The sequence below is a fragment of the Archocentrus centrarchus genome, chromosome 23, assembly GCF_007364275.1.
Source record: "Archocentrus centrarchus isolate MPI-CPG fArcCen1 chromosome 23, fArcCen1, whole genome shotgun sequence".
NCBI lineage: Eukaryota > Metazoa > Chordata > Actinopteri > Cichliformes > Cichlidae > Archocentrus > Archocentrus centrarchus.
The window spans coordinates 16,080,501-16,105,343 of record NC_044368.1 but is presented as its reverse complement, the minus strand read 5'-3'; the positions used below and the strand labels follow the sequence as shown (position 1 = coordinate 16,105,343).

At 42.1% G+C, this 24,843-nt stretch overlaps 1 protein-coding gene across 7 annotated transcripts in view; it reads right to left on the bottom strand.

The window, feature by feature from the left end:
* cald1a (caldesmon 1a) overlaps positions 1–24,843 on the bottom strand; it is a 61,312-nt gene that overhangs the window by 11,127 nt on the left and 25,342 nt on the right. For 3 of the 7 annotated variants that reach the window (XR_004019094.1, XM_030719908.1, XM_030719906.1), the window contains exons 2-9: positions 19,999–20,084; positions 10,333–10,470; positions 6,858–7,290; positions 6,731–6,763; positions 6,532–6,642; positions 4,846–4,958; positions 3,136–3,403; positions 1,468–1,605 (exon numbers count right to left, since the gene is read on the bottom strand). Coding sequence is in view for 6 of the 7 variants with exons in the window: in XM_030719908.1 (XP_030575768.1) it covers positions 1,468–1,605; positions 3,136–3,403; positions 4,846–4,958; positions 6,532–6,642; positions 6,731–6,763; positions 6,858–7,290; positions 10,333–10,470; positions 19,999–20,075 (1,311 nt within the window). In the remaining variant the exon portion in view is untranslated. Of the gene's footprint in view, positions 1–1,467; positions 1,606–3,135; positions 3,404–4,845; positions 4,959–6,531; positions 6,643–6,730; positions 6,764–6,857; positions 7,291–10,332; positions 10,471–19,998; positions 20,085–20,916; positions 21,048–24,843 lie in introns of those variants that run through there. The other 4 variants (XM_030719912.1, XM_030719911.1, XM_030719907.1 and 1 more) reach the window with 3 other exon arrangements.

Genomic DNA, 24,843 nt, shown 5'->3' with positions numbered 1-24,843 from the left:
CTCTAGTCTAGAGTCTCACTGGGACGGGCCAGATGGATATTACAGCTAACTGTCACTAATTAGATTTTCTCCACTGGCTGAACATCCCCCTAGATTTTGTGTGTGTGGGAGTTGGCTTTTGACAAAACTGAAAACACTTATTCACATTTGAGTTGATTAAACGTTCTTTCGTAGCGACAAACAATCTTTAGATAGGCGGGGGGGGGGGGGGGGGGTGCGGATTGGGTTGATTCAGGTGGACCTTTTTTTGTGCATTTCTTGTGACAGTTTAGATTTAGGCAATTTGATTTTTGCATCTCTCTCTGTAGTTTTATGAAGCCCCTCTTTCATCACAGTTATATAACACTTCATGTGTGCAGATGCGGGTCACCTGGCACTTAATCTCTTCAGATATTTGAATGTTTAGAGTAAGCTTTGCTGCACTGAAGGATGGATGGGGTTTGCAGGTTTTGCAGGAAAGCAGACAAATACACTGGATCCGATGCAGAGTGAAGTTTAGTGCAGCCTGCAAATGCTTTAAGGTGGTTTTAAGCATTGAACTGAATTATCTGTGTGTGTCTTGGTCACTATGTTGCAGTCTCATATATCTTAGGAATCATTAACTTGTTAGGTTTGACACCACTTCTGATTTAATAGCAATTTTTAGATCACTACTTCAGATCAGGCATGGACTCTATCCGTGAACTCATAGTTCAGTCACACTAGAGTGAAAATAGGATGCAACCTCCTTGCAACTAGGAAAAAAAAAAATCAGTGGTTGCCCAGTGACTGCATTGAATTGTTTTTGCTGTTGCAAGTAGTTGCTGTGACCAACTGGTCACCCAGAGGCTGAGATCAACATCTGACTCAACCTGACTGCAATCGCTTTGTTCTGGCTGGAATTTGTCACAGGTCATTGCTGCAGTATCACAAACAGATTACATGTAACTGCCACCTTGACCCCATTCAATTGCAAACTGATAGCAGAATAACTCCGTCTTATTGCCGTTTTATCACCTTCTTGGAGCACCAAAGTTGCTCTGAAGATGGCAGCTGACTGTGAATGGTTGCCAACATGGTCCTTTTATTCAAAGCAACCATTTCAAAGGCAACAAGATTACAAGTTCATTGCAAACGGTCCCAACAATTTTGGTCATGCTGCGGTCTGCAGTGCAGCTCAAGCTGCTTCCTTTATTTATATCTTAAAATTATTCAGCTGATGGTTCAACATTAAAATATTTATGTAGCCATCAAGTGCAGATTTTTTAGACCCATTTCAAGTTGCTGATTTTCAAACTGCTCAGACAGATTTAAAAGTTGGCTGGGGACCACATTTTCAACACAAAGTTCACCTTTGCCTAATCAGCTTGTTAGAAAAAAAATCTGCCAGCAACAGATGTCTGTTCACCCAGTATTTTTAGTTTCTTCTATTACTATTCTAACTAACGAGAAAACCTGAGGTGAGCGGTTAAAAATGGTTGGAATGACCTTCAGAGAGGATCCTCGAGGGCTGAGACACTTGAATGGTTTGCCCTCTCCATCCGTAGTGTCTTCCACCTTCTGTCTCTTCTCAGCCGCCTCTGCTCTCCTCCTTTCGATCTCCTCTTTCATCTTCCTTTTCTCCTCCTGAGAAAGAGATTTTTAGGCACTTCTGAGTGACTCTGACAGGGAACGTGCTGGTCAATTTATTTAAAGCAGCCATGCCAGATAATGCTGGCTCGGTGTCTGCTGGCTGCTTGTATTGACTCTAACTAAATGGAAATGTACTTATACAGTCACAGGCTATCACATGACAAAGAAAATGTCACAGGCAGTTGACACTTTCTAATTGATTTTCTTATTTTATCAAATGAAGCAGGTCAGGGACAAATCCAATTACTCTGAGTAAATTCTTATTTACAGCGATTGCCTGGCTCAGGAGAAAAAGGCATTTTGAAAAGCCTGACACAAGCAGAATATGAAGAGTTAAAAAGAAAAAGAAAAAAAAATAATGTATGAATCATTTGTACTGTATTCAGAAGAGGGCTGGTGCTTGGCAGTACATCAGCCCTCTCCAGCAGCCTTGTCTTGGTTAATTAGTCTCTCTGTATCTCTGGGCCATCTTTTAATTACAAACCAAAAGGCCTCATTAACATCACACAAGAGGAGAAGAACAGGGGCAGATAGCGAGAGATGGGCCGCCACGTTCTGAGCCAAGATCAACAAAGACGAGCAGTCAGGGTAGTGAGAATGAAGGGCCTCGGTGCAAGCTGGCTGAACGAGAGAATGAACGATGCAGCACAGAGGGGAACACGAAGGAAAGGAGAGGTTATCGCGCCTGAGATACATAAGGATGAGGATGTTGTCAGAAGAGGAAATGGAGGGATGACATATGTGAGTTACAAGTGTGGGGACCCAAATGGGTTGAGTCATGATAACGGAGACGTATGGCGAGATAACGTCACAGCGGTGCAAGTGCGAGAGTGATGCATGGGTTTCTGTTCATACAGGTGCAAAGGATGAATCAACAGCAAGTGATGCAGAACATAAAGAAATTTAAAGGACTGAAGCGACAGGGCTCCCTTCGTTAGAGTTCTCTAAGGGTGGAGACTTTTTGGTTCTCACTGATCTGCGCTGGAAATTTGATTGTTGCAACAGCTGTGTGGGCGGGTAATGAAAACCATTCAAGTCCATTCTCTTCTCTATCGTTTGAGCATACACTGTGTGTTATTCACTGTCACCTGGCAGACTGACTCATTTATAAGAGATGTGCCAATCCAGAGACTTGCCATCCCTACTTAGAGCCCCTCTTTTTAAAAAAAATAATAACAATGGGAAAAAACACAACACTGAGTGTGCACAGTGTGTGCAGGAGCTTGCAAATATCTCAGCAGGTGTTTGACATGGATTCAACAAGATCCAAATTATAAAACAAGCTTTTTTTTTAAGGACTAAAAAAACCTACATAACTGGATTTTCCTTGTAAATAGGTAAATATGCAGAACAGGGATATTTAGTTTTTTTTAGGTGTTTCAAGATCAGAACTTCACAGCACATGGTCGCAGTAGTTTGGGTCATATTAACAGTGAATTTTTGTTTGATTAAAACATTCACAAAGATAGTGAATGAAACCAAGAGTAGAAACAAAGATAAACAGAAAAGTAAAAATAAATCCACCTCCTCTTTGGCTTTCCTTTCTGCCTCCTCCTGCTTCTTCTGCCTCTCCTCCTCCTCCAGCACCTTTCTCCTCTCCTCTCTCTTCCTTTTCAGTTCCTCCAGCTCAGCTTCGGCCTCTTGCTGCTTCTGCCTCATCCTCTCAAACTCTTCGCTCTCCGCGTCATCGCGGCGCCGCTTCAGCTCCTCCAGCTTGCGCTCCGCTTCCAGGCGGGCGTCCTCGTCCGGGTCGTCTCCTAGAGAAGGCTCGGGGGAGCGCACGCTGCCGCGGCTGGGACGGGCACACAAAAACACGGATCCAAACGGAATATTTGAAATACACACCAGAAGAATCTGCCTCCTTCATGGATGCAGACAACACACAAATACAATCACGTTTGCAAAGATAAAGTTACAGCTGGTATCAAGTCTCACCCCAGTGTGTCAACCTGAGAACTCCCTGCAGGTGATCCGTGACAGTAAAACACGGCTGCTGTGCTAGCTGAACAAAAACAACCTGTTTGCTTGAAGGTGAGATTTGTTCAATTATTTTGCAGAAGCCTCAGGCAACATGTATATATTTTTAAATCAGCCTGTACAATAAATGATAAACTTCACCCTCATACATAATTTCTAGTTTGATGAAACATTATGAACAAAACAAGAAAATTCCTTTAAAAAATAGTACACAATGTCATTGTTTATCAGAGGACTGTGTGTTGCAGCCACAATGATCTTTGGCTGTTTGTAGTTTGATCTTTTCAGCTGACCTTTGTGTCAAGTATATTAAGTTACTGCAGTACTTTTCCACAAGTGGACAAGAGTAGAGATGCACTGATATATCAGCATACTGTTGCAGTTGTTCCACAAAAGCTGTGCAAACGTTTTTAGCTAACCCTCACTTCTTTATATTTTGCTGGGAAAATGACTGGCTCATCCCTTGAGTTAAGTGCCTGTTATATGCTTGAATGATTCATAGGCCAGTGTTAAGTATCTTAACAAACAAAAAACATTCCTCTGGAAATATTCAGGTACAAGAACTGGACTGCAAATGAGTGAAAACGTGGTGTCTAAATTCAAACTTCAGAATCGACACCTTCAGAAAGCCTGGAGAAATACTGCTGAAGATCAGTTTTTTAAAAAAAGATAAAAAATCTATAATATTAAAGAAATGAGGGGTGGCTCGAGACTTTTGCACAGCACTGTTATCTGACCTTTTTTTCACAAGACCTGAAAAAAGCCTAAATAACTAGTAACAGCTGTGTTTTCGAAACATAAACACAGCTGTTACAAGTCACAGTAATTGAGTTTCTGTGTTTTATTGAGGTACACAGTTTTAATTAATGTGATTAGTAACACCTGCATCAGCCCGCTCTTTCATAGTCAAGTAGCCGCTGCGAAAAAGTCTTTGTGAAAGAATTTCTCTATGTCACCTATTGCATCATTATCTTTAGCAGTGGGACTCAAATAAATGTTATCAGACAGGTGACAAAATATTGAACTGAAGATGGGAAAATATTGACATAATTTGTATGTCTGATCTTCATATTTTTTGCAATACTGCAAATACTAATTGTATTCTACTTCTCTTTTCGATTTTCCACCAGTTAGAGAGCAAACTGTGACATGAATCTGACTGCTGACAGCTCAGGTGCTTGAATAATCCACAGGACCGGGCTATCCCCAGTTTGGCCTCAGAGTGACGACTCAGTGTGTGCTTTTGTTGTTGTGTACCTGGGGGTCCTCTCAGGTTTCCTGTGCTGTTTGGGAGCCGCCTCCTCATGCAGCCCTCCATTGTGCTTCCTCTGATCCTCCCTCTCCTCTCTGGCCTCGGCCCTCTCATTCACCTGCAGCCCGCACACACGCAGAAAAAAAGAGACAGAGCGACACTGAGCAAACACGGCGGGTAGGAATCTCCATAGACTGAAGGTTGATGGGGCTCAATCATGTGACATCACATGATGCCACATGACAGAAAGAAAGCACGCCCCAAATAAAAAAATAACACAGAACATCACGTCACACAGCGTCCACTCCAAAATTACTGCTGATGGAGGATTATCTAACATGTGATCACACTGGGAGTGTCTCCAGCTGGATATTTCCTACTTCCACTTGCTGTCCATAATCAGCCACATCATTAAAGTCTAATATCTGGTAATTACTATTTATGTAATATGCACAAATCCAGTCAAATTTTGAAGATCATGCCATATATAATGAACATCATATAAGATATAAATCTTAACTGAGGAAGAGCTATAAATATTCTAATTCTCAGATTATTGCTTTTTATACTAGCTACAGTATATAAAAACTGAGAAAAGCATTAGCCCACAACCCAGTCACACAGGCCTAGAGACTGGTAGGTGACCGCCTGGCACCTGCCAGTCACAAGGGAAAAGCATATTCTTCCAGTGGTTGCGATGCTGCTCCAAAACCCAAAAGCAGATTGCTACGGTCGAACCATAGTTTGCATGGCAGACACAAGCTGTCTGTAAACACTCGCCAATTTTCATAGTGAAACTGTGACGAGCGCGACACAAACCAGAAAGTGAAACAATTTAACTTCAAAGTAAAAGCTGCTCCTTTTGTTTTCAGTGAACAGGAACAATGTTTACTTTGAAGGTGGACAGTCGCACTTTTTCAAGATTCACTATGAAAGTTGGTGAGAGTGTGGAGACAAGTTGGTGTCTCAGATGAAAGCTACGGGTGATTGTAGCAATTTGCTTACAGAGGTTCTTAGTGCAACATCCTCTTTGCAACTGATATCACTCAGCAAGCACTCACCAACTGGACAGGGAATGCATTTTTTCCCCTGAAGGAGCTTGTTTCAGACATTGGTGACTACAATCTTCTACGGACTTAATCTTTTGACTGGATTTACACACAGCATGATGCCTCAAATATCTGAAATCCTGCTCAGCTGCTTTACTGAGTTGTTGGAGTGGAGCCGGTGTGATGTGTTGTTGTTCTCACAGACATGCAGGGGAAAAAAAAAAAAAAACAGTGACCACTCTGTGGAGCATAGCATTAACCTTTTTAAAAGTCCGACCGCACGGCTGCAAACTGCACCTCGTAAAATGTAGACTCAGTTACCACCAGTTTGCAAATGCTGCAAACCACGCTAGACGGCACAAGGTGTCCGGGTGATTTCAGTGTCGTAAATCAACAAGTCAACAAGAGATTTTCTTTGGTAGCTTAACATCCAACGATTTCTGTTTAGTTAGACACTGAAGTTACCCAAAGAGATTTCAAGTGCTGTGCATCACACCTCTACTGAAGTTCTTACCGCATGTATGATACCTCATTATCTTCTGATTGCAGTATCTCAGATACCTCAAAGTCCTCTTCACTGTCATTTCTTAGTAACATAGGCTTGTTCTCTGGTGAATTATCTACATTATCATCCTCAGGTACCTCTTCAGCCTTCCCTGATGCTACTGCATCCACCTCAGCCTCTGAATTTGATGACTTGGCCTGATTTGAACTTTCACTGACTACCGAATGGCTTTCTTCTTCAGCGAGGTCCTATGAAAGAGGATTATAGCAGTTCTTTGAAAGAAAGATCAGCGATCAAATCAGGGTTAACAAAATGGCAATAAATCACTGCCCATACCTTGTTTTGCATTTTAGGCTCTTCAGTTGACGCCTACAGAAACAAGCATCAAATTTGCCAAGATGGTCAGTTACACCAGCTAAACATATGGCTGAAATAAATTTAGAAAAGTGACCTGATAACTGACCTGTTCTCTCAAGTAAGATCTTCTCGGTTTGTCCTCCATGACTGCAACTTTCTGCTCTTCCTCTTCATCTATGCCCTCCGCTTCTTCTTCCTCTCCCCCCTCAGCCTGCTCTTCCTCCCTTGGCTCCTCTCGTGCCTTCTCCTCCTCTCTTCTTGAGCTATAGGTCGCCATCTTCTCCACTTCGTCATCATTGTCACGGTAACGGCCCCTACGCCAGGAGGAGGGCCTCTCCTCTTCTGCGCTGTGTTTCTCCGTGGCGGTGCTGTCGTTGCCCTCCGTCTCAGTGGGGTCCAGCTGCTTCTGTCTCTCCAGCGCCTCCTTCATGCGTCTCTGCCGTCTCTCCTCGCGTTTGGCCATGCGGTCCAGCAGGGCCTGGTCTTCGTCATCTCCACCGCCTCCATAAGAGCTGCTCACAGACACTGTCTCTGTGACACTACGAGGAGAGAGAGAGACCGGACAAATGTCACATTGTGTGTATTCTCCTTAAAGAGGTGGAAGTGGTGAGGTCACAGCAGACGTCAGCTGTTATAAAAATGTGGGAATGGGAAGATAATCCATGGCATTATCTTCTGTTACCTCTGAGATGTCACTGGTGGAGGGCCACAAGTTTCCAGAAAGTGGTCACAATGTTACTGCCAGCTTTATAGCCAACGTGCAGAGAATGTGGACCAAAGGCTTTATTGACTGGTCTTCACTACAACTCTTCAAATAAACTCAGGTGAGGACTTATAATAAATGGAAATTTGGGTTTTAGATGTGGACTTGTCTACACTCACATACAGCCATAGTCTAGAATCTACAGCCATGCTAATACCTCTATGAATGCTTTGAACTAAACAATAACATGCAGTGATACAATTAATATGCTGGTGTTTTGTGTGTTTGCTGGGGCATTAAAGTTAACCAACAAAATGAAACATTTCCAAATGCATGATGATTTGGCCTCTTGGGACTGTAGATGTCTATAAAAATTAATTTAGTGCATTGAAAATGTTTTATCTCCATTAAATGACTGTCAAGCATTTAGTGCAGATAAAACATAAGCTTCCATAAATTCATGCTTCAGTGTTCAACTTCTCATTAATGCAAATATCTAATCAGTCAATCACATGGCAGAAACTCTGCAGTTAAGCATGTAGAGATGATGAAGGCGACCTGCTGAAGTTCAAACCGAGCATCTGAATGAGGAAAAAAGGTGATTTAAGTGACTTTGAATGTGGAATGGCTGTTGGTGCCAGATGGGCTGGTCTGAATATTTCAGAAATTGCTGATCTGGGTGAAAATGCATTGCTGATGTCAGAGGAGAATGGCCAGACTGCTTCCAGCTGATAGGAAGGCAAGACTATACATACAATCAAGGTATGCAGAAGAGCATCTCTGAATGCACAGCACATTGAAAATTGAAGCAGATGGGCCACAGCAGCAGAAGACCGCAGCGGGTGCCACGCCTGTCAGCTAAGAACAGGAAACTGAGGCTAAAATCCACATGGGATCACCAAAATTGGACAATACAAAAAATTTTGCCTGGCCTATTGAGTCTCAATTTGTGTTGCGATATTCAGATGGTAGTGTCAGAATTTCCTGCCTTATATCAATGGTTCAGGCTGCTGGTGGAGTAATGGTGTGGAGGATATTGTCTTGGCACACTTTGGGCCTCTCAGTAGCAATTTAGTATCATTTAAATACCACAGCCTACAAAACACAGTACTGTTGTTGACCATGTCCACAGTGTACCCATCTGCTGATGGCTGCTTCCAGCAGGATAACGCCCCGTGTTGCAAAGTTCAAATCAACTCAAACTGCTTTCTTGAACATGACAATGAGTTCACTGTACTCAAATGGCCTCCACAGTGACCAGATCTCCCATCAGGGATGTGGTTGAATGGGAGATGGGCAGCTGACAAATCTGCAGCAACTGTGTGATGTTATCATATCAATACAGACCAAAATCCCTCAGGAATTTTTCCAGCATCTTGTTGAATCTATGCCATGAAAAGTTTGGGCAGTTGTGAAGGCAAAAGGGGGTCCGACTTGTTACTATCAAGATGTACCTCATAAAGGGTGCGGTAAGTGTATGTATATTTTATAAATCAGATATTCACTGAATACATTTCTGCCTTGAGGCAAACAGCATGACTCAGACTACTGTGACCTAAAAGTCTGCCAAACATTATCCTTGCATCTACACAATCAACAATGCCTAGCAAGCACTAGGGCCTGTCTCAGCATCCTCCTGCACAATCCCCTTGTTGTTTGACCAGCCCAGGATGTATCTAAGAGCTCACAGAGAGGAAACATTCATGACCACAAAGCAGCGTCTGTGCGGCTAGATGTCAGAGCACCCACCACTTCCACTGTAGCCAAGACAATATATCTCATAGCCTTAAAATGCATAGAAATTGATAGTTATGCCTTTTGTCTGCATTACTGCAACTTTTCCCATGGGGCTAAAGTAACAGTGATTCTATTCATTTAAAGAGGTTTGCAGGCATTTGGCATATTTTACCTTTCCAAAACACAAGAGTACAATAATGTGTGTATGTATGCTCCAGTATAGCACTGTTAGCATGCCTGGCTAAAATGCTTGCTACAAGCAGCACATTATCAAAACTAGTTTGGGGTCCCTTTTATAAGTAAAAGTGCTTATATCGGCAGGAATGGAAACTCTCAGGCTTCTGCTTTGTGACGCTTTCCCCTACATGTTCCCCCTCAGAGCTCCTGCTTTATGAATAACTGTTGCACAAAGGATACAGTCTGAATACTATCAGACCCCCCCCCCCCCCCATCATTTTTACACCAATCCAGGCTCACAATCATCACAGTAATGTTTCAGAAGAACAAAATGCTGAATTTCTGCTTATTAGCTGCATTTTCACTGGATCCATCCACATGATGCCTAAATCACAATATGGACTTTTCTACACCTTGTACGGGTGAGCAGTCATGCACAGTCACAGCTTTACTGTGAAATGTACTGTAGTATTTATTGTATCATCATTATAGGCATGGATTTTCTCTTTAACTATTGTGACTTCTAACAAAATACAGTAACAGGTAGACTAGAGAAAACACATTTTATAGTGACATAAAATAAGTAATATAAATTGGGCTAAAACATACATTTATAAAACTATTTGCAGTCTTATTGTGTTGGGAGACTTCAGACTTTACAGAAGTGATTTTTTTTTTTTTTTTTTTTTTTTTACAATACACTGTGGCACCTCTCCTTTTGGGCTTTTTCAAGGGCTACTTCACTTAAATTACTAAAGCTGATAATTTTCTCAAAAGCCTCTGGCGGTAGAGTATATAGCCATACCCCAACACCCTAAACCCCAAGGATGACATTACACTGAGAGATTCTCACTCCGACTTTGCCGATGCACTCTTGCCTTTTGAGCTGAACCAAAAAAAAAAGGGAGTCGAGCAGTCGACTGCTGGACTAAGCGTTTATCATACAGAGCTTGTTTTGCTATACCTGTGGCTGTTGGTCATAACCAGGCTGTCCGGCTGGCCGCTGGGCTCCTCGCTCTCCCTGCTCTTCAGCCTCTCCTGACGTGCCCTGCGCCTCCTCTCGCGGGCCGCCTCCTCGTCATCATCATCATTCCTTGCCATCCTGAGAGAAGACAAAAGAAGAAAGAAAGAGGGTGAGAAGACAAAGGCTCACATTATCTTTTTCCAACTTTCAGCCCCTCTTCTTGTGCTCCCTATCCTCAATTTAGCTTAACAGTTAGAAACTTCAAAGTGAGTGGTTCTTTAAATTGAACTGTAATCTTCGCAGTGACCAAATCTGGTGGATTTACCCCAAGTCTTTTTTTCCCCCTCTCTCTTCTATCAAGCAGACCTGTCAGCTGTGTAACCACCAATACTTCTTATCGTGGCTGCAGTTTTCATGAGCTGATAAAAACTCTGTCTGGAGACATGGCTTGGCGAAGGATAAGAGAGCAGCGAAACAGTGTTTCTGGCCAACAGCTTGTACTAGTCTGGTCAGAGCAGGAACGGAGCGAGCAGGAGAGCTGCGTGTGTACACTGGCAAATAACCAGTATAACCTTAAAAGTTCAGAATTCCTCAAGGAATTTAATACAGCATTAAATTTAGCAATCATATTTTACCAGAGTTTAAATACCACAATAAAAACTTCTCTTAGCAGTATTTTATGCGTACACAGCTGGAGTGATGCTTGCAGATACAAGCTCAGCTTTTGCTGAGACACCCAGAGCTAGATGACAACACTGATACTACTCTCACATATACTCACGCTACATATGAAGCTATAGAGATTAGCTGACCACCAGAGGTGGGAAGTAACGAAGTACAAATACTTCGTTTCTGTACTTAAGTAGATTTTTCAGGTATCTGTACTTTACTTAAGTATTTATTTTTCTGACTACTTTTTACTTTTACTCCCTACATTTTTACGCAAGTATCTGTACTTTCTACTTCTTACATTTTCAAACAGACTCGTTACTTTTTAACGTCAGAGAGAAGTTTGCATTTCCGGTCAGTGCGCCTTCAAACATAAAACGATCTGAGCCTAAATGGAGGAATAATAACACATAAGAGACAATCGTACTGCGTATCCTCCATCATCGGGGCTTATCTCGTACAAAGGGATTAAATACGCAAACCCATATAATTAATGTATCATTTATAGTGCTATAATCGGGCCGGACCGAGTCCGTAAGTTGCGCTGCGGCACATAAACAGCTTAGCTAGCGCTACTGAAGAGGAGCGAGCATGAAGGGAGTAACGTGTGTCAGGTAAATGCAACGTTTCTAAATGCTCAACAAATATCAGCAAACACACAAAGTGTGTGCAGTTTGTCACACAGTGTGTCTGCTAGCTAAAAGAAGAGCTGCTGTATTTCAGGGAGAGCAAAGTGAGAGAAGTTCACTCAGAGATGGAGAAAGAGGACAGGAGAGGAAGAAGAGAGGTTAGAATTAAAGGTAAGGACTGGAAAATAAACTGAAGTATGCTGACTTTGTGTAATTCAAAGACTGTATGAAAATACTGCAGTTTAGTGTGTAATAAATAGGTTAGTTTGTTGTACTGTATTTACAGTAAAGCTCTGTGTTGGACTGGAGCACAGTGTTTGTGTTCATGGTCAGAGTTACAGGTTACATCAGTGCAGCAGAGATGAGTTTGAATCAAAGCTGCTGATGCTGAGATTCATTCACTGAATCCAACATTTCTACAGTCTGTATGCTGTCAGTGTAGGGGATGGAGATCAGCTCAGAGAGCTGTGAAATACTGGGTTACATCTTTGTGAGTTCACTTCATCCACACAGAGCAGTAAACCTCAGAGCAGCAGCAGCAGCAGGTCAGCTGATCACAGCCTGCACACCAACATCATTTACTGCAGCTCACAATAGAAAGCTGTGATTCTTCTCCCCATGCAGAGCCACTACAGCTGATCTTAGGGTTCCTCCACCTTCTGAATCCCACTGTAACCCCTGAGTATCCTCATGTTGGTGTTTAGGTGGAGGCACAGTCACCCTCTACTATGGAGGATACAGAGAACAGAGCTGGGTTTAAATTCCCTTTCACAGTTTGTGTCCTACAGAACAGATTCAAGCTGAGTGCATTCATTAGGATTAAAATTTAGATTGGAATAACATTTGTATTCTCATGTACTATTTTATATTATTACAATAATATATAATGAGGTTCGGTTTGTTTTACACAAAAGTAGCAGGTAGAAACATCCTCCAAAAAACTACTTTTACTTTCTTACTTTGAGTACATTTCAGAGCCTGTACTTTTTTAGTTTTACTTAAGTAGAGAAGTTGAACCAGTACTTCGACTTTTACTAAAGTATTTTTTAACATAAGTACTTGTACTTTTACTTAAGTACAGAATGTCAGTACTTTTGCCACCTCTGCTGACGACCACAGATAGTAAAAGACAGACGTAGCTCCCGAGTGCTTTCTTCTTAATAGCCAGCAGGAGGCGACTCCTCTGCTCGCAAAAAGACAACGATTGTATAGAAGTCTGTGACCTCAGTGACCACTTTGCTTATCATCACTCTAAGAGTGAGAAAGGAGGATTAACCAGGATGTGCTCATTGGCTTGTAAAGCAATAATAGATGAGGGTGACAAAGATGACGTAGCTACTGTGACATCACCCATTGGTTTCTGAAGTCTCATTTTTGTATTTTTGCCGACTTTATCTTGATTGCAAAATAAAGAAAAGAAAACAAGGAAGTGATGACGAGGGGTCTGATGGTGAAACTGCATGCTCATTGGCTAAGTTGTCAGCCAATGAGCTAACACCATTTTGCAACAAGGTATCAACAATTTGCAAAATAAACTTTTATTCAACATGACCCAAAACAAGTGACTAGGCCCAACTATAGCAACTATAGCTATCACCATCTGATGACCTTCAGATAGAAAGCAGGTTTAGGGCGCTTCCACAGTGGCTACATCCATGCTGCTTATGCATCATGGTGGCTATGTCCATGTTTTTACACTGTTGATGGTTGCCTCATCTACCTTAACTTTGCACAGAGAAAATCTACCTATAAGCTCCTTTAAAGATCACATATGAAGCTGCTATGTCGTAGTTGGTTAATTTGTACCCTTTTCTTTAACTTTGGACAACTTTTGAGAGTAGATTAAAAGTTTACTCCTTAAAAGGATGCAAAATTTTATGCAAAAATTTTATGCTGAAAGGCAAGCAGCAAAGGTAGTGTTAATCACTGCTGCTGGGGTCGTAATGCCTCATTTTGTGGTATATGTTCTTACCGCTGCATAGGCATACAGCAGATGATGCAAGGTCAATGCAGGTCATGTCTAAGACATGGATAAACATCTGGTTTTTGCACTGTGCCCCGACGCAATCACTCATAGCCTTAATAGAACAAAATTCAGAGCCGATATGCTGTGGATTATAAATGAATTTATTTAATGCAGTGGGTTAAGTACAGGGTGTGGCTGCATGCTATCACACACAAGACTCCACTGTTCAAAAATCGAGCTGGCTTCCAAGCTACTGTATATTTATGTTCTTAAATTTGACTGAAAGCAACAAGTTCAGGCCTTTCTCTGGGGCCTGTCCAAAGTCAGTTTGGGGAATGCAGGAAACCATTGACTCAAGTACAATAGTCAGTTTTAAGGAAAAGTGGCTACACCCAGAAGTAAAATTATATATCATAAATCGAACAATGCAATACTACCAAAGACTGAAATCATTTCTTTCTTTCTTTTTTTTAAGGTATCAAATCCATCCCAAAATGCCGTGTTTCTGGCCACCTGGCGTCTATGAACTTAGCTCCATGCTTGATCTGCGTTGGCCCGGCTGCCCTTTATACAACCACTGCTCACTACATGCCCAGCTACCTAACATCACAGCGCAGCCTTTGAGGCTGGCCAGTCAAGCATGCCATTGCATGTTAATTGCAACACGTGTGGTGAGCTGAGCTAAAGCCGCCTGGGTTTATGTGAGGTTTTACAGCTTGTGAACAACAGTTCCCCGCTCCCCTGTTTTTCCCCTTCCTCCCTGCTGCCCCCCCTCTCCCTTTCATATGAGACATGTTAGGGTTAGTCATAACAGAACAGATGAATCTGCTAACGCCCAAGCTAGACCTGTGGGACAGTGACATCAGTGACGTCAGCCAATGATTTACACATGTGCATCTGTGTCTGTTTAGTTTAGAAAATCTGCTTTATCCAGAGGAAAGTCTATGCTGAGCACCGGCCCCGTGGCCAGTGACATTATATACTGAGAGCTCTGGCATAATATTTACATTTTAGCGAAGCAAAAAGCAAGAACAACAAAAAAAACCCCAAACTTTTTTCTCTTCCATTCATCATCAAGGTCAATTGAGCTCTCCTGCAACAGAAAGTACATTAACCCTTATTTAAAATATCAGAGCAGCATGATGTTTTTGTGAGACAAAAAAAAAAAAAAAAAAGTTGTGAAACAACTGCTGTAACTCCCAAAGGACTGAACCGTCCCAGATACAGCGCCGAATGTCATGAGAAAAAGAAAACAGCTAAAATTGGAACAAAGGAGTCCTCGGTGGCGGCAACGACGACAATCTCAGGGTTAAAGATTCCTCAGTAGGAGAAAAAAAAAAAAACTCCTGAAAGCTGAATTAGCATTCTTGTCAATCACAGCCTTGGCTGGAAACACATACACAACCAAAGCCCTGATTTAATATCCCTTTCCATAGCGAGGTCCCCAAAACTCTATCAGCATACTGACAGAAATATGGGGAGAGGTGAAATGGTGGATAATGGAAGAAAATAAAATAGGAGAGAAAGAGAAAGAGCGAGTGAAATGGAATAGAGTGAGGATAAAGAGAAGTGGGAAATGAAAAACGGGAAAGGAAAGGGTGTGCACAATAATGGAAAAAGGAGTAATCTGCAGATTTTATCATAGTCAACACCTTTTCCTGTACAAAATGATGTGAAGCTGCAGCAATAAGCTGCAGGTTACCAGTGTAGTCTGCACCAGACACCTATTTCTTGGGTGGCCGAGTATAGCTTGTAAATAAAGGCAACCTGCACATTATTGGCGGATGGTTAATATGTACCCTGCGCACTTACCTGTGGGAGTTATGATGCAGCATATGAAGAACATGCATTTCAAATGCTGAGTAGTATATTTTAGCTGATTTAAACAGTACTCAGCGTTCACAATGCAACCATCTGCATGTAAAGCACACTAAACTTCGCCATGAGCCTATTAGGGCGAAGTATGTCCAAATATTTTCTTTACAGCAAAATATCTCAGAAATGTCAGTGAAAACAATTTGGGAAAAGCTCATGAGAAAAGACTTCTTCACCCCTCCTTGGCAAGAGGGAAGAAAGGGAGAAAAGTAAAGCGGAAGATCGAAAACAGTGTGTGTGTGTGTGTGTGTGTGGGGGGGCTGTGAGCAGATGGGGAGAGAGGGGAGTAAAGGAAGGGATGGATAGGGTGAGGGATAGAGGGTGGGGGCTTGGCTTATGCTGTCAGAAATGCTGACCCATTCCCACGCTGGCCTCTCTGGACTGTTTCCCTTCCTACAGCCGGCCCACAGAACCACGACGTCCCCCCGTCTGTCTCTCCCCCACCCTGCGCTCTGCTGGACCAGCTCCAAGAATTCATATTGCTAGCTGTGGAACAATCCGTCTACACCGCATTTATTCTTACTTAAAAATGAATGAGGTAACGTAGCATGCATATAAAACATAACTAAGAGACTGAGGGTGGCCTTAATTCTCTTTCAAGCTGATGTGGCAAGGCAAGTCAGAAGCTGGCAAAGATTTACGATGCAGGACCGGGTCATGTTGGGAATGGTCCATTCATCCTGGGCGGTGACTGTTTGGCATGGCTCATTCATGGAGGATGGGTGTTATTTCCTCAGGCCTTCCTGGTCTCTGAGGCGGAGGGCCAGTGCCGATGTACAGAATGAAGGGGAAGGGGAGGATGGTGAAGGGAGAAAGCGGGCGAAGAAAGACGAGACAGAGAAAGAGATGCATGGACACAGACAGTGAGTGAGGAGGAAGTGGAGAATGAGGGGTTGACAATTTAAGTGGAGGAGCAGGATCAAACGGAAGAAGCGGGAAGAAGATGAGAGGAAAGTAAAGGTGACAGTTAAAGAGAGGAGGAGAGGGAAACAATCGGGAGAATAATCGGAAAATGAAAGTGGGTGCGGGAGGGGGGGACAGTGAGACCCAGAGGAGGAGGAGGAGAAGCAGGATGGGATGCATAAAGAATGAGGGGAGGAGATGGGGGAGGGATGGCAAAAATCAAAAATAAACACTTCCCAAAAAGGAAATAAAAGAAGATATGCTAAGTAAAGGCCTCTGAAAATAAACATTACCTCATATTTTAACATTGAAAGAACAGTGAGACTACCTTGCACTCAGCACAGGTCATTCTGTTCATTTGAAACAATGTTGATTCAGAGTTGTAGTCATGCAGACAGACACCTATGCTCAGTAAAACTTTAGTGTATGAGCAGATATTTTCTGTTAGCCAGATCCAAGGGGATTAATTGCTCAAGCACACCAGCTTCAATTCGCAGGGAGTGGCAGCAACATTTCTGTAGGCTCCAAGTATTACCGCTGCTCCATGAGAAAACCATTTTTAACCGAGGCAAATACCCTTTGGTCAGTGAATTGACTGGGAAAATTCCACATCCATTCCTGTCCGGCTGCGCGTTTCAGCACAGGGAAGCATGCTACAGTGCCGATGAGCAGCATGGACAGGGGAATTAAAGAGCGCAAGAGAGTGTGAGAAACCTTAGAGCAGAAAGCTAAGCATATATGTGTGTGGCTTTGCTGAATAAAACTGAAATCAAAAGCTCAATGCGAGCCACAGCATCAGCAGTCATTTTCTCACAGCTATAACTGAGGTTGATGTAAGACAGAACAGGGAAGGCTTGGCTGTCCTCCCGACACACACGCACACTTGTACACTTGGTTGTAGTTAAAAAAAAGAAAAAAGTGAATGGAGCTTGTCAAGCCTTCATCACCCCGATGCTGATCCGAAACACACACTGAAGCAAATACTCGCTGCGTGGAAGCATCCTAACATTCCTGCACATGCACTCTCAAATACAGTGGCGTGCACGGGGCTGGCGCAAAGAAGCACAGTCACAGTGTCCCAGCATGTAGGAAACAGCTCATGGAGACCTGGCCAGTAAACACTTATAACAGCCAGGAATTTGGCACCGATTCAGCTGTTATTATATGGCTCCAAAGTCTCCCTGCACTCTCCTTTTTCTCACAACACACTCAATGATGGTTGAATTGAAGCAAGCCAATGAGACAACATGTGGTTTTGAGTAGTCTGACCAAGAGGGGCATGTAAATATTGATTGTTTCAATATATTGGCAGAAATGGAAACAATGTAGAGATGTAATCTTTTATCAATAACAGGAGCGGCGGTGTCGCCTGCCAGCTGAAATTATTGCTGCTCGGGCCAAATAAACAGTCACAAAGAAACTCCCGCCGAGCTGAAAATGTAAATGTCGAAGGCGCTTACGACTCTTACTCTTTTTCACCCTCGCTCCAGTGCTGTTTCAGACAGCCCTCATCTCTTCTTGGTCGCCTCCTTTTTTTTTTTTTTTTTTTTTTAGTCTACGCTTTCTGCCAAATTCCATCTTCTCCATGTAACATAAACACTCCAAAAATGCATAAATAATTCCAGCAGTCGGGGGTTTTAGGCTGTGAAAGCCAACAGAGGCACTGACCCTCACTCCAATCAGCTATTTAGAGTACAGCTGGGGAAATATACGTCTAAAGAGGGAACAGCTAAAAGATTTAGAAGCTTTCTTAGGCTTTAAAGGCTCAAGATAGTAGCTGCTACACATGCGTATGAATAAACTAACAGTTTGGTTAGTCTTTCATATTTAAGACTGCAATAATAATATGAGAATTTAAAAACATTAACTCACATGCAAACAGAACTATCTGATAGTATTAGCTGCTAGCATTAAACATTAAAAATTATTACTTAGCATCTCTTAAATGCAGTTATTAAAACTACACTAATTCATATTTTTCAAAGAACAACATGAATGACTATGTATAATCTGAAAGATATGACTATATTTAGAAATTCTGTGTTTCAAAATGTGTAGCATTTGGCATTTTTTGCTAATTTTTTGTTTGTTAGCACTTTTGTTTTCAGCAAAAGTGCTTTTATAAGCCTGCTGTACACACCAAATGACAGGCAATGTTAGCGACAAGCTGATGAATGCTGTGTAGCTTTTAGTAGCTAAAGAGCTATGCATTTCCTTCAAATGTAGTTGCAGATGAAAAAACATTACTTCTACCAGACTTTCAAAAACCAATCCTGCCAATGTTAATCTATTTTATGCTGAATTTGTGCAAAAGCAACTGTTTGTTAGGTCATATTGGATAAACTAAAGAACAAATTCAGAAAGCTAATGTTCACAGCTTGTTTTGCTGCCTCTAGGTGTAAAAAAATAAAAAAATCACTGCTTCTGTAAAGCCACTTTTAGTTTACAGTTAAATTATCTCTTTTTTTAAGCACTAGAAGTAAATATTTCCTGATTTCTGTACTGCAGTTTGTTTCTTATCTATTCTCATACCTGCTGACATCCATAATCTGTGTACTGAGTGATAATATCAGAAATATAGTCAGGCTTTATTCTCCATCTTTCATCATTCTTAGCTTTCTATTTGGGTGAGTTCAGTTGAATGAATGAGCAAAAATAGACCTGCAGGTTTTCCTGAAACACCACTATGAAAACAAACTCAAATAAATTCACTGGAAATGCACTTGACACCATCAATTTAGCATGTGCAACCTGGCATGCATCTACTGGATGAATGACTTAACCCTGAATTTTTATTACCGAGTGTATTCACTATCATGGACAAGAAAAGCTATTTTCCCTTGAGCAAAGGGCCTTGTTCTTTACTACAGTAAATGTTCCTTACACATTCTTAGTGTCATAAGGATGACTTATCAGAGAGAAACATCTGTGTATTCAGCAGTGGTCAGACCTATGCCAGCCTGTTTTCCATGAGTGATGGAGTAACTGGCTGTAATAAAATGCTTCTAAGAGGCAAGTGACCTTGGCCAATATCTGCATCCCCATCGACCTCATCTCTAATTGCGTGAGCTGCAGCACAGATGAAGAGAATTTTGTGAAAATACTTCCTTGGCACACTATGCATCAAGTCCTCACAATAAAACCCCCTTTTTACTCTTTTTGATTACTGCACTTGGCCAGTTACCACTCAATCAATTTGCTGAAATGAACTTTAGTTTAATCAGTTTCTTTTTCCAGTGAATCAAAGGCAGTTCAGAAGGCCATGGTATCTGGGAGAGAAAATTGGAAAGAGGGAGGGCACAACTGAACATTAAAGGTCATCACGTCGCCTATCAGATTTCTTATCAGCCTTTTTTTTCTTCCAGCCTGGTTTAAAGAAGTCAGCATTTGCTGATTGATGTTTTTAAAAGAGCGAGCTCCTGATTTCTTGCTCTTTCAGCTTGGTGTGAGCATCAAAGGAGGTGTGTTGTGCACTGACTACCACAGCCTTGAAACAGCAGAGGCTGCTTCAACAACCTAAGCCGGTGGACTGTAGGTGTTCTTTAGGCCACTGCAGAGGAGTGAGTTTTGAAACACCTTTTTTCTTGGCAAATCTGCTGATTTGCAGACACTGGCAGGTCTCACCTCTCAGCCTCCAGGCGCATCTCTTCCCGCTTCTGCCTCCTCAGCTCCCGGCGCCGCTCAAAGTCCATTTCCTCCATGGTTGTACCCTGCGTGGTGACATCGTAAAGTATAGACATCAATTCACTCAGTCAGCAGCCAGATTAAAGTTTTCTGATATCTCCCTATTCAAATATGGCATTTAAAGTTATAATAAACCCCTGTTAATGTATTTACCCCTGTATGTACCCCAGTGAATGTATTTATGTACTCTAATTACTTCTCTAAAATTTACTGTTATAACTGTTAGCCGATGGACCATCATTATTGTCCTGGGTTTGATAGATAAGGCAATGTGTTTGACACTTCTAACAGCAATATTCATGTTTTCACCAACACCAACAAGTGGCTGTTAAAGCAGTGTTATCTGTCTGATAGTAAAACCAGGACTAATTTTTTAGTACTGAAACTTTAAGCACAATCTCTTTCTGCAAGCACTGACAGCGACAAGTCTGAGGTCATATCCCTCTGTTGGGTGGCAACCTGCTGGGGATCTAAGCCAAAAAAAACCCTGCAGAACGAGGGAGAAAATGAGACAGATGTAGAGAGGAAGGAGAAGCCAGGGCAGGATGTTAACGCCATCCCTGAAGAGAAACCCTCACTAAAAATACCCTGGTAGGGTACGTGACAAGCTGTGCTGTGAGGCCTGAGACCACCCAGGAGCTGCTGAGGCTCCCATCACACATCTAGGATCCGTGCTAAATCACCAAAAACATCTACTGTACACTCAGGCAGAGCAAATGGATACTAACCGAGCATTTGATGGAATAAATTTATATTTAAACACCATGTAAATAGGAAAGTGACAAGTGATTCAGGCAATAAGATGCTTTAAGGTGCATTTTGGGAAGGCAAGGAGAAAGAGAATCATGCATGTCATACCTTGGTTTAGCCTTCAAACAAAGTATTTTCCTTCACACCATACCAGCTCCTCACAATGCCTTCTCCAAGCAAGCTACAATTCACCAACTTATAGTAATAGTCTCCCACCGTCCGGCTTCAGCTGACAGAAAAGGCAAATGCTTCTGCTTCTTTCCCCTCCCTGCTAATCGTCCCTCCCTCCATCCCTCAGCGACCCTCCTTCCTTTTTCCCCCCCTGAGTCTCTCCTCTCTCCTTCCTGAGCCCTCTCTCTATCGCTCCCTATCTCTACTGCTAACTTTTCCTGTGTTGTTTACCAAAAATGTCAGAGCTTGGCTGAACTCTTTTAGATCCCTGCGTATTCTGCCTGCTTTTTCTTCTGTCCCCATAAGTTCACTAGACATTAGGTACACATGCATGCAAGCATGTAACATTACCGCAATGAGCACATACATGGGAAACACACAGGAGCGACATTCTCAAAGAAACCACGAGGACAAGAGGTCCTGCTAACGCTCACCCTCCCCATTGCATCTTCTCACCCAGCGTCCTCCCCCTTTGTGAGCCTGTATAGTAAACACAGCCTTGCCTCTGCACTGTAAAAGCGCTTTGTGATGAGGAGGAGATATTCTAAACACCGCAAGAATTCACTGTCTATGTTTAGATGCACGTTTAGTGTCATTTGTGAAACCGTGGGGAGGCAAACTGCAATTGGATGTGGGGCAGTTCCTACAACCGTAATTAAGATGAAATGAGAGCAATAACTAAAACCGACAAGGCCTCCAAACATCACCAGTCTAATCACATACTTCCTAGAACTAGTGACGCCAAGGGAGACAAACTTATTAGTAACACAAGCGCTGCAGCGAATGAATTTGGAGTTATAGAGACAAATAATGAATGACTTATTCATACTTTGTATTTGGATTATACAAAAATAAGCTATAGATCATTTTAGAGACATGCCAGTTACTCTTATTAAATTATCTGTAGATAAATTAATATTAAACACAGTTTGTCAAAAGATAAGTGGATTACATAGCTGAGATTTAAATGAATAATAAACCTGAGATAATAGTGTTCTAAAGTGACTTATGATATAGGGATAGGGCTGCTTTTTGAATGCAACACTGAGCAACAGCAACATTGTCTTGCCTCCACATGGGGGATCGCTGGGTTGAACACCGACAGAAAGGGCCCTCAGTGAGACGTCGGAGAGTAACTGTTGTGTACATCACTGAAAGGACCACCCACACTTTGGAAAAGCTAACAGAGCAGAAGAGAAAGACAGCATTCCCTAAAGTTGCGCAAACTAAAGTTACAAGTTTGTGACATTTTTTAGACTTTTTTGTAAGTTCAGCCTGCCCGAGCTGATGGGCTTCAATCTTTGCTGCATCAGTCCTGCATTTATTCCACCGTTTGTCTCCATCTTTTCACCTCCCTTCTGATTCTGTCTGTCTTTTTCTTTCTCTCCTCCCCCTCTTTTTTTTTTCTTTCCCTGTCTGCCCCAACCTTCTACAATGGCTATAATGACACATTTACCAGTCAAATTACTACCTGTCGAGACTGCCAGACCCTGGCAGAGACCCAGTGTCTAAGTGCCAGCCTCTTGAAAAGCCTTAAAATCCAAGTTGATTTTATCCTGACAGGTACTGGTATTACACCATGTTATAATGCATCTATCGTCTCAAGAAGTCTTCAGGTAAAAGCCCCAAAACAATGGACTCCTATCGGCCAAATGAGGCAAAAAGCAGATCAAGCAAAAGTCTGGGAGCTGGGCTGAAGAATAACAGGCCAGCAGTGCAGCATCTATTTTTGGCTCTGGTGAAATGTTCCTAAGTCTGGTTTAGCATTCTGTGAGAAGAGAATAGTGCAGCGTGTTGGTCAGATTTGTTACTGTGATACTCGGAGCAACTATCCCCTCGCAACCTTTGGACAAACACATTAATCTCCACATTATGGTTATGGAGCTATGTGAGGAATGCTCCACTTCAACCTCTGATTTTAGCAGAGGAGACTTGAAAGAGCCTCCAAATTACTCATTCACATGGCAGTTAAACTCAGCTCCTCCTCTGGATCTTGAGTCTATTTTGGTTGCTGAATAAGGGGAATTAATGTGAAGATAAACAAGTAAAAACTGGCTTAGGAAGAGCAATGTGCTTGCCAGCTTTGAGATTAGCAAATGAAGGAACAAAGGTAGCTTGTTATTGCCAGGATGTTTAAAAAAAATGACCATTAGTTAAAAGAAACATTATGATATAATCTGTTTAAAACAGAGATTAAACCTATTTTTATAATAAAGATGAAACAGGTTCTGTCTCAAATGGTGTATTTCTATACTTCCACTTGCTATTTTGAGTGCTTAAATTAATTCACTCTGTTAAGTGGGCTTTCTTGCAAAAGTATATCTAATCAGCAAATCACATAGCACCAACTCAATTCATTTCACATGAAGACATGGTCAAGATGACCTGCTGAAGTTCAAACTGAGCATCAGAATGGGGAAAAAAGTGATTTAAGTAGCTTTGAACATGGCATGGTTGTTGGTTACAGATGTTGGGCTGCTCTGAATATTTCAGAAACTGTTGATCAAACCAGTAGGGATTTGCCCACACAAGCATCTGTAGGGTTTACAGAGAATGGTTTGAAAAAGAAAAAATATCTAATAAGTGGTAGTTCTCTGGGACAAAATGACTCGGTGATGCCAGAGGTCAGAGGAGACTGCCTAGAACACGTTGAGCTGATAGGAAGGCAACAGTAACTTAAATACCCTCACTGCAGGTATGCAAGGTACGAAGAAGAGCATCTCTGAACACAAAACACGTGGAACCTTGAAGCAGACGCGGTAGCAGAAGACCACAGTGGGTGCTATTAGTGTGAGCTAACTGGAAACTGAGGCTACAGTTCACACGGACTCATCAAACTTGGAGAACTGGAAAAACATTCCCTGGTCTGATGAGTCTTCACTCAACATGAAAACACAGATCCATTCTGCCTTGTATCAAGAACCAGGCTGGTGATGGTGGTGGTGTAATGGTGTCGGGATATTGTCACACTTTGGGCCCCTTAGTACCAAGTGAGCATTGGCTATTGCCACAGCCTACCTAAGCATTATTGCTAACCTCTTATTACCAATATATACATCTTCTGATGCCTGCTTGCAGCTTGGACCATGTCACGAAGCTCAAATAATCTCAAATTGCTTTTTTTTTAACATGACAGTGAGGTCACTATGCTCAGATCACTGCCTCCTGGTATTGATCCAATAGAGCATCTGTAATGCCAATATGTACCACCATCTCTGAGGAATGTTTCCACCACTTCGCTGAATCCATGCCACAAAGAATTAAGGCAGATCTGAAGGCCACAGGGGGTCCAACCAGGCACTAGGAAGGTGTACCCAATAAAGTGGGCACAAGTGTATAACATTTAACTTTCAGTTAGATAAAACTGTAACACTGCAAACACAAACTACAGCCTGCAGTTACAATATCTGCCTATATATCCTTAAAAGAACGAAGGGTTATTAATAGGGTTGAGTTTACAGTGTAAGAACATTAAAGTGAGAGCTGCCACAAATGCTGCAGCTCTACAACATGCTGCTCTGAAGAGGAGAGAAGATGAATTATGTCAGTCACAACTGTGCAGGTGTTCAGGTAAAGGAGACATACTGCAGTAAACTGGAATGTAAAAGAAATACTGGCACAAAGCCAGGCCTTCCTAGTCTGTGTGTCAGTGGAAGAAAATATTTTGTCCACCTGCCACAGTGCTTGGTATGCAGGAGAGTTCATGAGCCACTTTTGCTCTTTTACCAGCCACATGCTGTTTGATCTTTCAGAGAAATTCTACAGCAGGAGACCAGACAATGCACAAGGTGCATTCAAGTGCATACAACACAAAGCTATTTCAAATATTCATGTATTTTATATATGAAGGTTTGTAGAATACAT